The following is a 19,390-nucleotide window of genomic DNA, read 5'->3' on the forward strand; positions in this document are numbered from 1 at the left end:
CGCTGACACCCTTGGGACCTGTGGCTTAGTTAAACTGGAGTTCAGGGTCCCCTTACTGTGCTGTTGGGAGAGGCCAGAGCTCCCCAGAGAGTTCTGTCCGTAGGCAGCTGAGACCGAGGTGTTTTGGCCCAAGCTGGTCTGCCGCGGGACATGGGTGTGTCCGTTGGTGGCCTGTGGCGGGGGTTGGGCAACCATCTGGGTTATGCTAGACGCCATGCCATAGAGGCTGCCCTGTGGCATGCTCTGGGAGCCAGGGAACTGGGCCACAGCCCGGTCCTGCTGGCTTGAGTTTGAGGGGAGAGAGGAAACCGAAGTGTGTCCAGGGCCCATTGGCATCAGACTCCCGGCCTGAGGGAACACTCGAGGGCAGGTGGAGTTGGAGGGACCCAGGTTGTTCATGCCGGGCACAGCGGTGGAGGAGCCTAGAAGACAGAGAAGGGTTTGTCAATTAAGCTGGCATTTCTTGACCCTCACTGTGGAGACACTCCAAGACTCAAGGTGCAGCCGCTATGCTATGGGCATACATCAACACCAGATGGTCAATGGGCTTCAGAGAGGAGCCCTGGGGGCCAACAGGGCAGCAGGCCCCTACACGGTGGGACAAAGGCCAGTCTGCAGCACTGGGGACAACAAGACAGGCAGGGAGGAAGGGGCAATGCCTGGAAGGAAACTGGCGGACTTCCAAAGCCCACCCCATCTCTGCTCTGCAGCAGGCCCTACACTGGGCACTGAGGGCCCCAAAAATCTGACTCAGGACCTGCCTGAATGAAGGCTCTAGGCGGTGTGACAAGTGACAGCAAAGCTGGGTCGGCAGGCTGTAAGAGTACAGGGGATAAAGGCTCAATGCCAGGGAAAATTGCAGAAAGCATCAGAGAGATGGTGACAAATACACTGGGTTTTAAAAGGGTGGAAGTTTAACAGTTTGAAGAAACGAGTATTCCAGAGAGAAAAGAGTGTGCATAAAGGTACGAAATTATGAAAGCAGGCTGTGTGGGTAGCTCTGGGGCTGTGGTGTGGGGAAGCATCCAGCTGCTTAGAGATAAAACTGAAGAGTCTCGGCCACACTCAGAAAGGCTGTGGACATCATGAAGGACAGGGCTGCATGGCCCAAGGGTACTGGACTGCGACCATGTTTCAGAGACTGCTGGGCCAGGGCTGTTAAATCACTTAGGTGAGGGTGCATGCAGTGGGCACTGGGGGGTGGCAGAGGGAGTGTGACAGCATGTTTTTTACACCACAAATGACAGGTGGGCAAGGCATGGAGAAGTCCAGATGTTTACCAAGCACCCACTCTGTGGCGGGCACTGTGCTCAGGACAGCATAGGATGGGATAGAGAAGTTCTGGCCTTGGGAGACTTGCTGGACACTGAGGTGGGTTTCTGAGTAACTGTGTAAGGGTTAGCCATAAAAGTACTGTTTCTCCTCTCGCTCTCCCCACTAGCACCTAACTAAAAACTGGCTTGAGGGAAAGAAATAGTCCATTTCACAGCCAGTGACAGCACAACATAGGCAGAGACGGGAACGCTGGCTGAGCCTCAGGCTTCTGAGATGCTTGCTGACTCCCACCTCAGCCCGTCAGTGCACATGAGGCTCCACTGCACTCTCCAGAATGCAGAGCAGTAGCCAGATTCTCTGGGATGCTTCATAGTGAGAGTCACTGACCAAGAAAAGGACAAGCTCCAAAGATATTCTAAGAAGAGCAGGAAGGCAGGTCCAGACCACATTTTGCTGAGTCTGTCAACTGGCACCACAATATGTTTCTGGAGTGACAGCCTGAGCAATGGCAGCCAGGTCTCCTTGCATATCTGATACATGATAGCTAAGAACTCGGAGTTTTTCCTGCCCTTTCCTGGTCAACTGTCCATGGCTGGCGGGGCCACCTGTGACACCAAAGTGAGTGGACAAGAAGAAAGAAAAGCAGCAAAGGCCTCATACAAATGTAGTAAGTCTCCATTATTTGGAAGCCAGGAGGAGGTCATTTTGCAGAAGCAGAGAATGTTTTTAAGAATTATAGAAGCCATTTCCTGTTGATAAGATATCTTCCAATTAGAAAGGGCTTTTCTTGAAAAGACTGTATAGCTAGGAACCCAGCCAAAATGGTCTGCCGCTGTGAGCCTCCTCTCCCAGCCTGCAGGGTAACTCGACAACCAGGAGCCTTGGCTAAGTGGATTGAAGCATGCCTGAGCAAGTGAACGCAGTGTGAACCTGGCGTGAGGCTGGGCAGACAACAGGAATGCGGCACACATGGAACGGAGCACCTGCTTGTCAGGGCCCACTTTCCCTTGCCCCAGAGCCACCAACTCAGGCGCCCCCTCACCTGTGAACTGTCCAACTTGCTGCGGGAAGGTGCTCTGTGTCGGGTCTTGGTACTGGGGTGGCGGGCGAGTCAGGTGACGTTGAAACTGCTGCTTCTCCTAGAAGACGGCAAGAGCAACAGAGCGAAGCAAGCGACCCACATGAGACACACAGTGAGGTCAGAGCGGGGTCGGTCCAAGTCTGTGACTCACAGACGGACTTCGGCGGAGATAACGCTCTTGACCTCATCTGGGAACTTTTAATAAACACCAAGAAACAGAAAGAGGGGGCAGACCTAACAACAATAAGTAAGAAAAAAAAAAGACGGTGTATCAGTTTTAAAAATGGAGGGCAGATCAGGGAAATGCAAATCAAAGCCACAAAGGTATACCCTTCACACCCACTAGGATGGTGGGATCAAAAAGACGAGCTTGGCGAGGACACGGAGAGACTGGCACCCTCACACACCGCTTTGAGAGACAGTCCAGCAGGTGTTCAATGGATAAATGTAAGCGTTATCAACCATATGACCACCCCAAATACGCGCTCAAGAGAATCAAAAACCTATGTTCACAAAAAAAAGTTCAGGAAACAAAACAAATGTCTATCAACAGGTGAATGGATAAAAAAAAAGTAACAATCATACAAGAGAATATTATTCAGCTATAAAAAGGAGGAAAATACTGATATGAGCTATAGCACGGTTGAACCTCGAGTCCACTTATGTGAAATGTCCAGAAATAGGCAAATCTACAGAAATAGAAAGTAGATTAGTGGCGGCCTAGGGGGTGGGAAAATAACTTTTAATGGGTATAGGGTTTCCTTTTAGGTGATGAAATGTTCTAAAATTATAATGGCTGCACAACTCTGTGAAGATACTAAAAACCATGGAATTACACACTTTAAACGGGTGAACTGTATGTCACGTGAATTATAACCCAATAAAGCTGTTATTTAAAAAATGGCAGAACTGAGGCAATGATGTGAGTTTTAAAATCGCCTCTGGATTATTTCTTCTCTTATGTCTTAAAGATATAAGTTGAAATTCTGCAAACTCTTGTAACCTTGGTACCTGCAGATTGCTTAATGACCAAGCGGATGAACCGCAGGGCTTGGAGGGGACTTGTCGGTCCTGGTTCTACAGCTCCAGGACCGCAGGCACGTCTTCATTTCTGTTTCATGTTCCGGCTTATAACAAACTCTACATTTACAACGAAGCTGAGTCCCAGAGCGAACCAGTGGACCATGGAGCTCAGTGGTTTGGCAGCTGCCGACAATGGACATGGAAAAATGTCCCTAACACGCCGAGTTTTAGCCACAGATTCTGTCTTCATTAAAATCTCCACTAAGTGACATAAAGCTGCTTCTGACACAAGCCACCACTGTCCGAGAAATGCCCCAATCCTGGAAAGGGGTTTAAAAAAGCAAAGCACTAATGCTGAACATGCAAATGAGCACATATTCACATCACCCCTAGTGGAGCTTGCAGCCACTCTGGCAACTTGGGAGGCAGGCAAAGGTGGGGGGTGGGGTTGTCTTCCACCTTTCTCTTTACCTGCTCTGCCAGAAGGTGCTGTTGCCTTTGCAAAAACTGCTGTTGCTGCAAGTGCTTTTGTTGCTGCTCCCTCTGTTTCTGTTGGTCCAAAAGCAATTGATGCTGCTTCATTACAGCTGCCTGCTGCTGGCTACTGAGATAGGGGGTGCTGCTGTGAGTGCTGGCCACGGATGCAGTGGGTGGCTGGGTCCCCACGCTGGAGGCCTGGGCTGGCATGGGGACGTTGGGAGGGTTCTGCTCCTGTCAACAAAGATAGGGGGTCTCAAGTCAGGTGGGACACGGTAAAGTCTATAAGCTCCCCATCAGAGCAGATGAGCTCTGTCTATCCAGCAAGAGTGAATACCTGGGTGTCCAGGCACAGACACCAAGAATGCATTAGCTTTGCTTCCTGTGACTCACAAGTAGCAAGGGTGTGATTTTACATTTATGCTTGGATATCTGCACACAATCATTTCTGCAGGCAACTGTGGCTTACACATACAGGCTCACTGGAGTGAGTGTAGGTGGGCTCCTAGAAGAGGACTCTGAGGGACTCTGGTTGATGGAGACACTACATTTAGAGTGTGCAAGCCTCTGGTCCTTGGTGGTGGGGCTGTCCTTGAACCGCCTGAAATGGTATCATTTGTCCACTCATGTACGGCATTTTTCTGAGAAGAGATTGCTTGGCTTCTGTTAGATACTCATGCTTAAAAAAGACTATCAATGAGAACTTTAACAAATATTCTCTATTCACACATGGACCAAAAGTGAGAGTCATGTCAAAAGTTACCACAGTTATTCCAACATCATTACTTATACTTCGAAGGGGAAAGTTTAACTAAAAACAGGAAAAAGGCAAAAAGCAATGATCACTTAAACAAGTCCAATTTCTTGAGCTTCTTTCCACTCCTTACTCATTAATATATTTAATCTCTACAAGATTCTAATCTTAGAGCAGACAGATTCTGATGTAACTTCCTCCCCGCAATCACCAGAAGCTTATGGGCGACAAGAGATACTGAAATGGCAGTCATCACTGTGCCACTTTTTCTTAAGGTTGCTTTTTATTGCTGTGTAGCAGTTAAATGGCTGAAATAAGTGAAGTTTCAACATTTACTTATGCATGCAACCTGCTGAGATGCTTAAACTGCCCGTTTTTTTGGCTAAGTAGATACAATCATGTGATGAGTATGTGTGCAGACATCTAGGCCACAATGTGGAGTGAGAAAAGCAAGCATGCTGCATTGTCTTTGAGGAAGCTAGGGACTCTTGTTAGTGCACGAGGCCTGGACAGGAAGGTTTCCAGGGAGGAGGCATCTTAGAACATATCTGAAGAGAGCAGAGATGCAAATCGTGATCGTGATAGCACTGGCACTTGACCATTCTCTGCCTTACAGAGCCATGTGCTTCTGCGAGGCTTGCTCATCATGTCTGAATAACCATGGACTTCAGATACATTAGGAGGAAGCAGCACTCATCTAAAAAGGTCGTAAGCTTACTAAAACGTCACGTATTTTGAACACAGAGCTCTGAAATGTAGTAAAAATAAATAAATAAAAGCAAAGCCTCTAAGAAGCACATTAAGCCTGATCTTTACCTGCAAAATACAGCCATAAATGACATAAGTTGTATGGCATGAGGGAGACATGAGACTAAGGGCAGGTGCTCCCTCAAATGTATGAAGAGTTAAAATCAAGTTACAATAGGGAATTTTACCCTGTTATTATTAAAAATCAGCCCTGGTTTTGATCAATTTTTACTCCCAAGGAGTCACAAGACAACTAAAGCTGCTCCTCCCTCCTTCTTTCTGTTTCCCCACTACTTGGACCCCGCAACCACTGGGATGCAGAGTATCAGGGAGAAGGCAAATGCTTACCTGGCTGGGAGGAACCATATTTCCTCCCAGGAAAGGCATATTTCCAGGCTTTGGTTTCATCAGAAACAAGGAGTTCTGCTCGTTGCTTAGATGAGGCAGCTGCTGGGGAAGATAAGCCATCAGGGCCGTCTTGCTCTGGCCAGCCCCAGGGCCACCTTGCCCACAGTCCGCTTTGTAGTGAGAAAGGGGCTTGGTATTGCCATAGTCTAGCACTGAGCCTTGGTTAGTCACGGTGTTCTGGCTCAAATTACTTGGCGGCTGATGACTCAGCAGGTTCACGTGGCTGGGCTGGAGGCAGGGGCCTCCGGGGCGGGGGGGGCCCTTGTTCGTGTTGGACATTGTGAGCAGCGTGGAGTGGGTGAAGTCCTGCTTGTAGCCAGGAGGGCTGGCAGGCTTTTCCATGGGATAAGGGACACTCAAGGGGCTGTGGGAGGGGCCTGTCTGCTGCCACGTGGACATCTGGCCTGGTGCTGTGGTGGCCTGCTGTGAATTTTGGAGCATCTGCTCGCGCTTCTGCTTGGCAGCGATCTGCTGGAGCTGGTGGGCCGAGGACAGCTCTGAGGTCCCTCCCGGGCCCTGGCTGGGCAACACCACACTGGAGATGGCTCTTTGTGCATTCTGGGCCTGGGCTGATGCCGGCATCAGGCTGGGACTGGGACAGTCCACCCCGGGCTGACCAGAGGGGTGGAAGAGAGGCTGAGAGCCCCCTAGGCTAGGTGGATCTGTGCTCACTGGGCCAGATGAAGGCCCCATAAAGGTCTGTCCTGCAGACCCAGCCCTCACTTGTGGAGAGCCTAATGGCTCTTGTTCGAAGGCTGCTGGAGAGAACTCTGTCTTAATATTAATGTCCTGCACCAACGGGGGCTGTGTGGCAGTGCCAGAAGACTCTGGATCCTTCTTGTCTTCAAAGTCCTCGGTGAACAGGTCCTTCATGTCCTCGTCAGGCACTGACCTGTTCAACTCCTCGATGAGCTCCTTCCACTCCTGCTCGTTGAGGTTGAGGTCAGGCATGAGGTTGCTCTGGGACATGGAGCCTCCGGCTCCCGCAATCATGCAAGGCAGGTCATCGACAGGCTCCTGCTTCAGTTCTTTATTCAGGCTCAGAGAAAACGACTCACCAGGGCTGCTGCCTCCGTTCAGGCGGAGGCTTGGGTCTGCCAAACGCTTCTTATCCATGGAGGCCGGCCCAAGAGAGTGCTTCCCGCCAGCCTGCAGGGCCTCTGTGCCAGGCTTGTCAGGCTGACTGAGGGGGGATGCTGGAGGCAGGCCGTTGGAAGAGACAGCTATTCCGAGGGGGGCTTCCCGGCGGGTCTTCTTATGCCCAGAAAAGAGGTCTCCATAGCCATTCTGCTGATCACCATTCTGAGGGGAGGTGGTGTTATCAAGGTTCCTCTTCACCGTGTCGTGGAGATGCTGAAAAACATGGAGAAGAGTGACGTCCGTGTGCAGCAAAGTGCATGAGACTCCTCTACTTTGACCAAGGGCCTGTACCCCAGCAGTGCTCCTCTGCGATTTCCTGACCACTTTATACTCCTCACTCTGGAAACACCTCTAATTTACCTCTGGGGCTGCCTCCCCCTCCCCCAAGTCCTGTGACCTCGGCTGAGCAAGGACTACTAACCAGCTCAGCTGTGAGAAAGGACCCAGTTGCAGCCGACTGGTGAGTCCCTGGACTTGGGCCATCTTCTCTCTTTTCGCAGGGCACGAGCCTGATGCTGCCCAGTCTCTTGGTGTGAGGGTGTTCCCAAGAGTGGGGCCAATGAGATAGGGCCAGAGCGTTCATACACACTGTTAAGGATATGACGTGATGCCTAAATCTAGCTGTACCTGAGAGCAGCCATCCCCCCCTTTCGCCTGTGAGAACAAATAAACCCCTTGTGTTTAAGATGGTTTAACTTAGATTGCTGCTGCTTTCAGCTGAAGGACCCTGGCAGTAAAGGCTCTTTCTCAGGCTTGGTGGGGGCTGGCCACCAGTGCTAGGCTCCATCCTGTTGCACAGGCCAGTGTTAATGCCCTTCCCAGCCTTTCCAGGAGCCTTGCCCTGCCCCACCCCTTCTCTCCCCCTGGGATTTTGTCCCACTCTTCTCCCCACCAACTGTGAGCATTTTCTAATCCCCTGTGCCTAGTGACCACCCTTCACAAACTCCACTTCTTATCACAACTCTCTGACCAGAGCCATGTCTGTCTACGCTGTCATTTTTGCTTTCTCATCCTCAACTAGATTCATTCAACTGACCTTTTATAAAGAGGCTGCCTTGTGCAGGCACAGCGCTGTGGACTATCAAGACAAACGGAACCTCCGCATGGGCTCCCAGTCTTCTAGGACATGGGACATACACAGACATGGCTACAGAATAAGACAAATGCCCTACGCAAGCAGTAGAGAAGTTAAGCACCCTGAGAATTCAGGGGCAGGAGTTTCACGAAAAGAGCATGACAATGGGGTGGGGAGGAGAGGTGACATCTTCCTACCACCTCCCCAGCCTAGTCTGCAGCTATCAGGACAGGATTCCTCCACTAACGGGTGCCCACATCCAGCCTCTAAACACCGGCTGCTCCTTTCCTATGTTTACTTTTGTTACATTTTCGTCCTACATCTCCCAACCCCAATCCCATCCCTACTTCCCACCGACCCCAAGCATCTATACTGAGCTATTTATGTTTACAAAGTTCCAAATAACAGCATTCATTATTATCTTTAAATAGATTTCAGAGGAGTCAGACAGTAGCATGCAGCCCTGTGCTGTTGTCCTCCAGCTGCAGAGAAGGGTCACGCAGATCACCACACCTGCCCCAGGACCTGAGTGTTAAGAGTACTGTTACCTGGGGTTCCCGCCTAAGGCAACTCAGTGGGCACCAGCTCTCAGCAGTCAACAAGTTGCTAGATACGAATGAGCAACAACTAAGAAAACAAGGAGGCCATTTTCTAATCTGAGTCCTAATTCTAATGCTCCCTCCCATTCCTATCCCCACTTCATTTTCTTATTTTTTAACTGTTAAAGCCTATTGTAAGTGCTGAGTCAGTAGTTCTTTAAATCAGTATCTGGATACCTAAATTAGCTCAGAAAAACTTAGGAATACTCAATAAATGAAACTGTAGGGCAGAGGTGGAAGCAAAACTTGATCCTATGACAACTCAAGAATACAGCCCCTCCAACAGCCAGACATCAGCTTTCCTTTCCTGTAGGTTCTTCTGCTTCCTGCTGCCACCTAGGGGTGAGAGGGAGGAAAGAAACCATGCTCCTAAAATGGACACTGTTAAGATTCATTGTTTGAAAAGTTTCCTTTGGAAAAGGTAAATTCACGCCCATTTAATCTGTCAGAAAGAAATCAATATGAGTTGCTAATTTTTCTTGGATTTTTATTCTATTAATATTTTTTGGAGGGTGGTGGTGGGATCATTTGTTCCTCAGTGTCACGTTTGGGTTGTCTGTAAACTAGGAGCTCAGTTTTCCATTTTCCTAAGGGGGAAGATGGAAAGCTAAGAGGTCAAGGCACTTGATGAGTCAGCTGTTTGTCCCAGATTAGAAACAGAATCTTTCTTTGCCCTAACAATTATAAAAGCTACCACTCCCTTTTTCAATATCCACATGCAAACAGCTGCAGACAAGTTCCAAAGTAACACCACCAGGTCATTTTCTCAACTGCTCTCAAAATTTAACTGGAATGATGTAGGTGGGGGTGGGGGCTGTGGAATGTGGTGGCCCTGGCAGATTTTTAAGCCTTGAGCACTGCAGAAGGTGGCAAGGTGAATAAACCACAGAGCCTAATCTCAGAGAATTCCCAAGAGATGGGAAAATGGCTTGAAGAGATTACAGATTACATAAGAACAAACACAGTAGCGCTTGTAAGCAGACAAGACTGGCTGCCATGTATAAATGCATGTGGTTGCTCTCAGCCTAATGTATTTATGGGTGCTCAGCTCAGAGGTTCCTGTTTCTGTCTTAACTACCAAATGGTCTCGTGGTGCACAGGGTTGAAGGAGAACCATTTCTGATGCTCGTTTCCTTCGCAAGGGGGTTTTGCCTATAAACTGGAGCCCCCACATGCTCACCTTGTCAGTCTTCCACCGACACACCCTGCAGGCCTGACTTCCGCCTTAGCCTGTGCCACCTACCATCTTCTGTTCTGGAAGAGAGGCCCCAGGATATCAACGCTGCTCCCAGTAAAGCCAGAGTTGCAACACCTTGTGGACACCGAATCAGCATCCTGTAACCCTGCTTGAACCACTAGGCTTACAGGCCAGGCCCTCCACCTCCTCCCTCTTTCATTGTCTACCACTGAAATTCCAGTGTGCTTTGTGGTCAAACTCCCCCAAATGATAACACCTATATTCTTCAACTCTGAGCTAACAAACAGATGTGCTGTTTAAGACAGGGTGGCTCTCTCATCATGGCTCTTTATAAGTGGCCAGCAACTCTAGGGCAGCCACCAGTGCTTCCTGCCCTTTCTCACTGGGTACTCACTGTTCATCCTTCTCCCTCACTGTCATACTTCTATTAGCCAAATTCCCCCACCCCCACCCAAGAACCAGCATCCTGGTCCACCACAATGTGGCTTCCACCCTGTGGGAAGTGACTGGATGTTGGATGTGGAGAATAAAAGAAAGGGAGGACTTAGGAGGCCTGCTTTCTCCAAGGGCAGCAATGATCTTCATGCTGTGAAACTCAGTCCACATTTTCAGTCTTTCCCTCTCTGTCCATCATCTGCCACTTAATTCTCTCCATCTTTAAAGCTTTAATAATTCAAGCTTTAATTCTCATATTTCTCTACCACATTACCTTGCTTTCTCTTCTACTTTTCTGGTTGTTTCTTCTTAGTCTCCTTTAAGGTAGGTCTCCCCTTCAAATAAATATCCGAGTCCTTTCCTTTTTTTACTCTGCACATTCTGAGTGATCTCATCCATTCTCATGTCTTCGAATTCCTATGACTGAACATCACACTTAGAATAAACCCAACTGCCCAGAGATGGAGTGCTGACCTACCAGCCCTTGCCACCACCCCCCCGCCCTCCTTTCACAGGCCCTCTCTATTGCACATCATGCTTGAGTCACAGCGGCCTTCTTACAGTCCTTCAAATGTGCCCGCTCATTCTGCCTCAGGGCTCTTCTCTTTGCCCAGAACTTCTTCCCATCGCAAAATTCAGTTCCTTATCTCCCCAAAGTCATTCTCTGATCACTCACTCCTCCCCCACAATCACTCTATCCGATTACCTTGTTAATTCTCCTACAGGAAGCACTCATTTGAGTGGACATGGCTCCCCGCAATTAGAAGGAAAAGCAGAGACCTCAGTACCTAGAACAGCATCTAGCATTCGATAACAACTTGTGAATGAATTGTACTATGTCTAACCTACCCATGTCTACAGAGCTCCAGACTCCTGTCTGTCAACCTACCTACCTGGTGTGCTCTGCTAGGGGTAGCACAGACACCTCAGACTAAATCTGTCCAGACTTGGAGCAGTGTCTCCCTAGTCTTGTTTGCTGTGCTTCTGTTCTGCCTCAGGGAATGTCACGATAACCCACCCAGTCACATAAACCAGGGACCAGGGTGCTGCTCCTGTCCCTTCTTTTTTAGTCCCTGCATCTGACCAGTCCACTACCCCTAATGGGCCTACCTTCTTAGCATTTCTTGAATTCACACACTTCTCTCTTTTTACTAACACCAACTGCTCTGGCTTGAATTATTTTAACCATGTCTAAAGCCAGTCTTGTCACAATCCCCACCCTCATCTAATGTTCTACCCTATAATCAGAGTGATTGCATAAAGGACAAATCTGATCCGGTCATTCCCCCAAAGCTCTTCCATGGCAGATCGCCGCACAGGTCTGTGTGATCCTGAGCTTGGCACTGGCACACGAGAAACTCCCCACCAACCCCCCAACCACGCCTGTGCTACACTCCTCCAGTGTGCGGCTCACTGGAACGCCTCAAAAGAGTAGGCTGAAATACATAAAATGATAACCTTTCAGGGAGCCATAGTGAAATACTGGCAAGTTCAACCTGACACCATGCTGGCTTTTCCTTTCCCTGTGAGCTCTTCCAGCACCCTGAACATATACTTAGGACCTTTGGAACCTTGTGCAGGAAAAGACCCTCTCCAGGTAAAGTGGATCTATTTTCATGCAACATTCAAGGTTCTAATGGCAACTTGGATAAGGCATGGATTTGAGCCAAGTGTGACAGGGGCAAGTCATGACTTTGCAGTGAGCCTTGCCAAGCACCTGGCACCTGCACATACTATTCCCCATGCTTCAGAATCTCACCTTTGAAGGTGCCCTGAAGATGAGCATCACGCTCTGGTTCTGCCGCAGACAGAAGCCAGACACTTGGCGGGGTGTCCTGAGGTTTGCACATTTGGAGGTCTGGGGAAGAATGGGCACCGGCACCCACAGCCCTGCCCCCCATCAGACTGAGGCAAGGTCCAGATTACCCTCTTCCACTCAGGAAGCTGAAAGAGGAGTCTGGTATGAAGCACAAGCAGCAGGGAGTGAGTCAGAGTTTCAAACTGTAAGAAACGTACCTCCCCTAGGTCAACCATGAAGATCCCCATCAAGGTGTCTTCACCAGAAAAACAGGCCATGCTAGGAGGAAACCCCACACAGAAAGGCCCCAAATGTTTCTTCATAAAGTATTTAAAGAAAATCTATCACAGAACTGTCTGCTAGTAAAGATTCCCAAATTTAAGACATTATTTGTCTTCTTAGTTTGGACCCTCATTGATATAGAAGCATGGGGAGCACTAAAGAGATGAGTAAGCAGCACCATTCCTTACCAGTGAACCCGCCTGCAGGGACACACCAAAAATGACATGTCCTGAGATCTGCGTTTTCCAGAAAACTTCAGTTTGGTGCCTAGACATTTTTATCATCACCTTTTTTATTTTTTATTTTTAAAGAATTATAGAATCTTTACGGACAGGACAGAGATGTCCAGTGACCATTCACCCAGTTTCCCCCAATGGCTATATTTTATATAATTACAGCACAGTATCAACTGGGAAGAATGTATGTATACAGTTCTGTATCACTGGAACATGTGACTAAACCTTTTTTGATAGAAAGCTTGGCTATGTATTTTACACAATGTAATCTCTTCCTGCATTATTATAAAGCAGAAAAGTTAAAATTCACACTTTATATTGAGAAACAAAATTGCTAAATAGATTGGTTCTGGTACTTGGCAGGCAGTCCGTATATTCTCTTTGCTATAGAAAAACCAATCTGGGACACCACGTGAGGCTCAGAAGGTTTTGCAGTGCACATGAAAACGAAGCAGGCTATGGTAACTGGCTGCACGACCTTAGCTAAGACATAACCCTTCCAGCATCTGCTCTCTTGACTTGCATAATGAAGACTCTGGGAAAGATGATCTAAGGTCCTACTCAGTTTTAAAGGTCTATAATGCTCATCCTGCTAACAGCAACTACTGCCCTACACAGGAGATGCCCTCAGGGGTTCACAGTACTCATTCACTGAGATCCTACTATATGCCAGACATTGCCCTACAGAGGATGTGCACAAAATAATGGTACATTCAGATATGCACTAGGCTTTTACTATACTCTAGGCAGGGCATTAGGCAATGGGGATAAAAAGATAAGACATAGTTCTGTTTCAGCCAGCTGGGATGTGACAGAGCAGCTATGAAGGCAGGCTGGAATATTAATGGAAGCAAGAGAAGGGAGGGCATGGCGAACTTTCTGGAGAAGGGGACACCTGCGTTAGGTATTAAAGGAGCACAGAAATCATCCAGAAGAGACATTCCAGACTGAGAAGCAAAGGCAAGGATATACATATGATCACTGAGTGGGAGTGGACAGAAGGAGACAAGTAGGAAAAAAAGAAAAGTAGTTTAATGTTGCTAACTATCTAGAGTTAGAGGTGCTAACTCTAGAGAGCGAGGCTGAGAATGGGCCATGATGGCCCCAAAATGTGACTTAATGAAAAGTTACCAAAAATACACAAAACTAGAGAGAACAGTATATTCAACCCTCATATGCCCATCACCCAACTTAAACAACTATTAGTATTTGGCCATTTTGTTTCATTTCTACCTCCCTACCCTTTTGCCCCCAAAATTGTATTATTTAAAAAAATAAATCCTATGCAAATCATCATTTAATCCATAAATATTTCAATATCTCTCAAAAGTAAAACTCTTAAAAATATATATATGTGTGTATAGTATCACACCATTATCACAACTAAAACATTAATAATTATTATCACCACCTCAAACCCATTAGGATGGTTACTATAAAAAATAAAAATAAAAAAACAGAAAACAAATGTTGGCAAGGATGTGGAGAAATTAGAACTCTTGAGCTTTACTGGTGGGAATGAAAATGGAGCATCTGCTATGGAAAACAATATGGTGGTGGTTTCTCAAAAAATTTAAAAAATAAGGTTTACCATATTATCCAGCAATTTCATATTTTAAAAAATCCCGTTTCCAAAAGAACTGAAAACAAGGACTCAAACAGATATTTGTACATCCATGTTCATAGCATCATATTCACAACAGCTAAAAGATAGAAGCAATCCAACAGTCCATCAATGGATGAACAGATACACAAAGGGTGGCCCATACACACAACAGAATACTACTTAGTCTGAAAAAACAAGGAAATTCTGACATATGCTACAACATGAATGAACTCTGAAGATATGATGCTAAGTGAAATAAGCCAGTCACAAAAAGACAAATACTATATAATTCCATTTATATGAGTTACCTAGAGTAGCATAACTCATTAAGACTGAAAATAGAATGGTGGTTCTCAGGGACTGGGGCAAGGAAGAAATGGGGAATTGGTGTTTAACAGGGACAGAGCGTTGGTTTTACAAGGTGAAAAGTGCTGTGGAGATGGGTGGTTGTGATAGTTATACAACAATGTGAATGTACTCAATGACACTACACTATATACACTTAAAAATAGTGAAGATGGCAAGTTTTGCCTTATGTGTATTTTACAATTTAAAAATTCTTTAAATTCTTATTTAAAGAATCAGTTTCTTGACTCATTCATACCCTACCCTAGGGCTAACCTAGGAGTCACATCATTTCTCCTTAAACATTTCAGCCTGTATCGCTAAAATATAAATTCTTTAAAAAATAACTATGACACCATTACTGAATGTCAAAAAAAATCAAGTTGTTGTTAGAGTTGGTTTGTTCAAGTCAAGATCCAACACACTACATTTGGTTGACATGCTCTTAAGACTCTTTCAATATGCAACAGTTCTCGCTCCAATTTTTTCCTTTGCCATTTATTTGTCCAAGACAGTCACTTGTCTTGTAGAATTTCCCAGTTCCATAGCTGGCTGATGGTATGCTCCCAGTGTCCTTTACAAGTTCTTCTATCGTCTGTATTTCCAGTAAACTGCTAGTTAGATGCTCGATCAGATTCACATTTTGACGTAAACACATATAAGTGATGTACAGCATGTCATTTTAATTGGATGTTAGCAGATGAGGTCATATTTGCATTTTTACAAGCTCTCTATGACTGTGTGGCAGATGGATTTCAAGGAGGGAGGCTCGGCCAGAGTGACCAAGTAGGAAATTGCAAAAACAATATGTGAAAGAGATGAGACCTGACAGTGGCTATGGGAGAAGAGGAGATGATTTTAAAGGTAGGGTGGAAGAAAATTTAGCAGGTCCTGGAGACTGATTTTATATTGAGGGTGAAGGGGAAAGTAGTTTGGGTATACAGGTAAGATACAGAACAAAGGAAAAGCAGGGTTTTGGCGGGGGAAGGGGTTGGTTCCGTTTTAGCCATGAAGAGATGACTGGACCATGCAGAGGATGTCCAAGGGGCAGTGTATGAGACTGACTGGGAGTTAAGCAGACAGATGGTCCTCAGCAATGCATGCAGCTGAGACCATGAGCAGATCCACTCACTCAGGAAGGGGCAGGTGAAGGGCCCATAATGAGGACAGAATACAAGGGAGAGTGATGGGTTAAAGGTACCAGAAAGGTTCAGAAAGATAAAGGCTGAACATGTCTACTGGGTCTGGTCACTAATGGGTCACAAATGATGTTGCCCACAGCAGTTCCAGAAGGTTGACTGGAATAAAAACCCTTGAGTGAGAAGTAATCCTGAAGTGAGTAAACAGTATGAACTGTTCTTTCCCAAGTTTAGTTTAAAAAGAGAGATGTAGATACAAAGTAGATTAGTGATTGCCAGGGCTGGGAAGCGGGGAATGTTTGATGGATAAGGCTAATGGATGCAGGGTTTCTGAGGTGATGATAATGTTCTAAAATTGACTGTGCTTATGGTCACACAACTGTGAATAAACTAAAAACCACTGAATTGTATGCTTTAAATGTATGAATTGTGTGGTATGTAAATTATATCTCAGTAAAGCTGTTAAAAATATATGAGAGAAACTGGTTGGTAGACAAAAAAGGTCAAAGAAGGGTTATTTTGGAATAATACTTGAGCTCACTTAATTCCTCTGGAACTGTTACTCTATGAATCCGGTCATATATTTTCATATATGAGTATGAAAAAGATGTGTCATGACAACTCCTAAAAGTCTAACCCCGACCTTCCCGAATACAGGGAAATTCTGACTCAGCTGAGGGACTATGCATATAAGAGTGATGCCCTTCCCTTCCAGGGCCAAGCCCTCCACCTGGGTTCTCGACCCCACTCACTCCATTCAGCCTCTTCAAGGTCCTCGTTCATTCAATTACGACCTTTTTCTCTATTTTCCATTTTGCTCTCACTTTACTAGCTCCTTCTTCCCCTAAGCGTGGACAAATGCCCAGCATCTCCCATCTTTTGCCCTCCGTCCTAACCTATATGGTATTTCAGCATTCCCAGAGCACGGCAAGGCAGGTTTGAACTCTGGTTTGGTTAACTGCTTAACTGCTGTGTGCTCACAGGCAAATTAATAAACATCCCCAGCTTTAGTTCCTCATCTAAATAGAAGGAGAAGGGGAGAAGAGCCACTTCTTGGTGGGCTGTGAGGCCCCTTGCTGTCAATTACTGGGCAGCTGATAAAGGTCTTAAAGTTTGCTAATTCTCTCCCTTCACTTCAAAGCTTCTTCAAACACGAGTCTCTACTATGTCATCCTCACCAAGGTGACCGATCTCCTGGTTCTTAAATCCAAGGAACACATACCAAACTGCATCTCTTTGCCCTTTCTGAGGCACTGAGATCTAATGGCCACACCTCCCTTCTCTACACAGTGTCCTCCTCCTTGAGGCCCACAAGACCTACCATACTCTGGACCTGCTCCTGCCCCCAAGGCCACTCCTTGCAGGCTGCCCCTTGTTATGCCTGCTCCTTCAGTGATGATACCGGTGGAGCCTTTGTCCCCTTTCACTGCTGTCATCCGCATCCACACTCAGGGCCTAAGCCACAGACTAGCAACCTTGCACAGAGCAGGCACCTGAATACTTCCTGAGTAGACACTTCCCGGTAAGTAGTGTTCAGCCCTCTCGTCTGTGCTTTAGACTTCCACATTTGACTGTAAACTAGGACTCTCCATGTAGAAACCAGAAGGACATCCTCTAAACTTGGCTCTTTGTCTTCCTCCTTTCCTCTCATGCTCCTGACTTGGTATGTGGCTCAATCTTTGTCCTCTCAGGTGGCCCGACATTGAATTCTGCTGATTCTACCTTTTAAACTTCTCTCTGGTGAGAGCCCCTCAAGCCACCTCCATCTTAGTCCAACTCCTCATTATTTACCTAGATTACTGAATAACCTCATGCTGATCTGTTTCTATTCTCCCTCTCTTCCTATTATAAGCGTGACTGATATAAAACACAAACCTAAACCATTTAAAATCCGTCCTTCCTTCCCCATCACATATGAAGTTCAAATTCCTTAACTTGGTACATAAGGGCCTGTTTAACCTGATCCCAATGAACTTCTCTGTTTATCCCATGTTGTTCCCTTAAGGCCCCGACTTAAACTAAACTCTTTTCAGAACTGAGAAAATAGTTCTAGCCTGGCGACCTTCTGCTAGTCCTTTAAGATTCAACCCAAACATCAACTCCTCTGTAACATTCTCCCCTTATCATTTACCCACAGTCAAGTTCTTCATTCCATCCCTAGTGCTCTAATAAAACTTTGTCCATAGACTTATGTTTCACATTCATGGTAAAGTACTGCAGTCAAACTGTAAATACTCACAGACCTGTTTCTCTGCATCTCCCCCTTCTGTGGAGGACAACAACCTTGCCCTTTACAACCCTAGCGCCAGGTACAATGCTCCGCAAGTAACAGGTACCCAGAGACCATTTCCAGAATGAACCCTCCCACCTTCCCCGTGGCTCCCCTTCTCAGTCACGTTATTGTTCATTAGTTTCATGGATATTTGTCTTTCAGTTTCACGGACTCTCTCTCTGCCCAGTAATGGAGGCAGGCTAGTCAACTTAATCTTCAGGATAGCCTTAGGAGTTAGTGTTGTACTTTATCCCTAATTTTAAGAATCAAGACACCGAAGCCGAAAAAAAGTTAAAGAACTTGGAAAGTGAGCACTGAACCAGGATTTGAACACAGATCTAATTTCATTCAAAGTCATTTCTCAAAGACCAACTTCTGTGACTCTTTCAAATATCCCTTTTTCACCTCAAAATTCTGAGTATATTTACTTAATCAACTCTTTTCTTTCCCTCCTCTTTGACAGGGAACATCTCTCTTTGCAAAGATTAACTCTCTTCCTATGCACCTTCATATCCCCTCTGGACCTGCTTCATCTGAGACTTTTCCTCTTTAAATTCTTCCCCTCCCCACCTCAAAAATAACTTCAATCTCTTTTGTTCTAGAGCAGTGGTTCTCAAAGTGTGGCCCTGGACCACCAACAGCAGCATCACCTGGGAACCTACTAAAAATGCAAATTCTCAGGTACTACCCAAGGCCTAATGACACAAGAACTTGAGGTGGGGCCCACGTAAGTTTTAACAAGCCTTCCAGGTGTAGTCACACTAAAAATAAACAAGTGAAGCTAATTTTAATATATTTCATTTAACTTGATATATATTATCATTTTAAATATAAGTGATATAAAAAGAGATATTTTATTTTGCATTCTTTTTTGGTACTAAGTTTTCAAAACTCAGTGTGTAGTTTACACCTTTGGTACAATTCAATTTGGACTAGGAACATTTCAAGTGCTTGACAGCCCTTGTGGCTGGTGGCTACCGTACGGGACAGTGCAGCTCTAGAAACTAGTCTGAGACTTCAGTTTTTGGGATAGTGCCCCTGTACCTGTCGCCTTGTGCTGGCAGCAGGCTCCTTACTGCACATCTCATAGCCTGCCTTCCCATGTCAGAAAAGCTGAGCGTACACACCAGGTCACTCCGCACACTAAGACACTCTGCATGGGACCTTCTTTGTTGAAGTATTCAACTTTGCCCCTCCTCTCTTCCTCCCAGACTCCTTCTTGTGATCTCATTCAATGTATTCAACAGGAGCCCCCCACAGCTGGCACTCGGAGCCAGCCAGCCACTGTCTGTGTCCTGGGGATATAGCAGGGAACAAAATGAACCCCTTGCTCCCCTAGAGCCCACAGGAGTTGGCTTTTGCTCCCAAGAAAAAAAGCATAGAAAGAAAGAAAGTTTGTGGGGCTTATGATTTTAAATAAGGTACTCAGGAAAGGCCTCAAAGACTGTGAGAAGCATGAGCCATTTGCCAGAGATAAGAGAGTGAACTGTGCCAATATCT

General features: G+C 46.3%; 1 protein-coding gene across 2 annotated transcripts in view; it reads right to left on the bottom strand.

Moving 5' to 3' along the window:
- MAML1 (mastermind like transcriptional coactivator 1) overlaps positions 1-19,390 on the bottom strand; it is a 23,304-nt gene that overhangs the window by 3,024 nt on the left and 890 nt on the right. Inside the window, exons 1-5 of one of the 2 annotated variants that reach the window (XM_025040563.1) lie at positions 7,327-7,734; positions 5,706-7,118; positions 3,851-4,090; positions 2,318-2,414; positions 1-422 (exon numbers count right to left, since the gene is read on the bottom strand). The exon at positions 1-422 is cut by the window's left edge and continues 3,024 nt beyond it. In XM_025040563.1, the coding sequence (XP_024896331.1) occupies positions 1-422; positions 2,318-2,414; positions 3,851-4,090; positions 5,706-7,118; positions 7,327-7,488 (2,334 nt within the window). In that variant the 5' untranslated portion in view covers positions 7,489-7,734. Of the gene's footprint in view, positions 423-2,317; positions 2,415-3,850; positions 4,091-5,705; positions 7,119-7,326; positions 7,735-19,390 lie in introns of those variants that run through there. The other variant, XM_025040564.1, reaches the window with a different exon arrangement.

Source organism: Pteropus alecto, unplaced genomic scaffold (genome assembly GCF_000325575.1).
Source record: "Pteropus alecto unplaced genomic scaffold, ASM32557v1 scaffold78, whole genome shotgun sequence".
In the NCBI taxonomy this organism is placed as follows: Eukaryota; Metazoa; Chordata; class Mammalia; order Chiroptera; family Pteropodidae; genus Pteropus; species Pteropus alecto.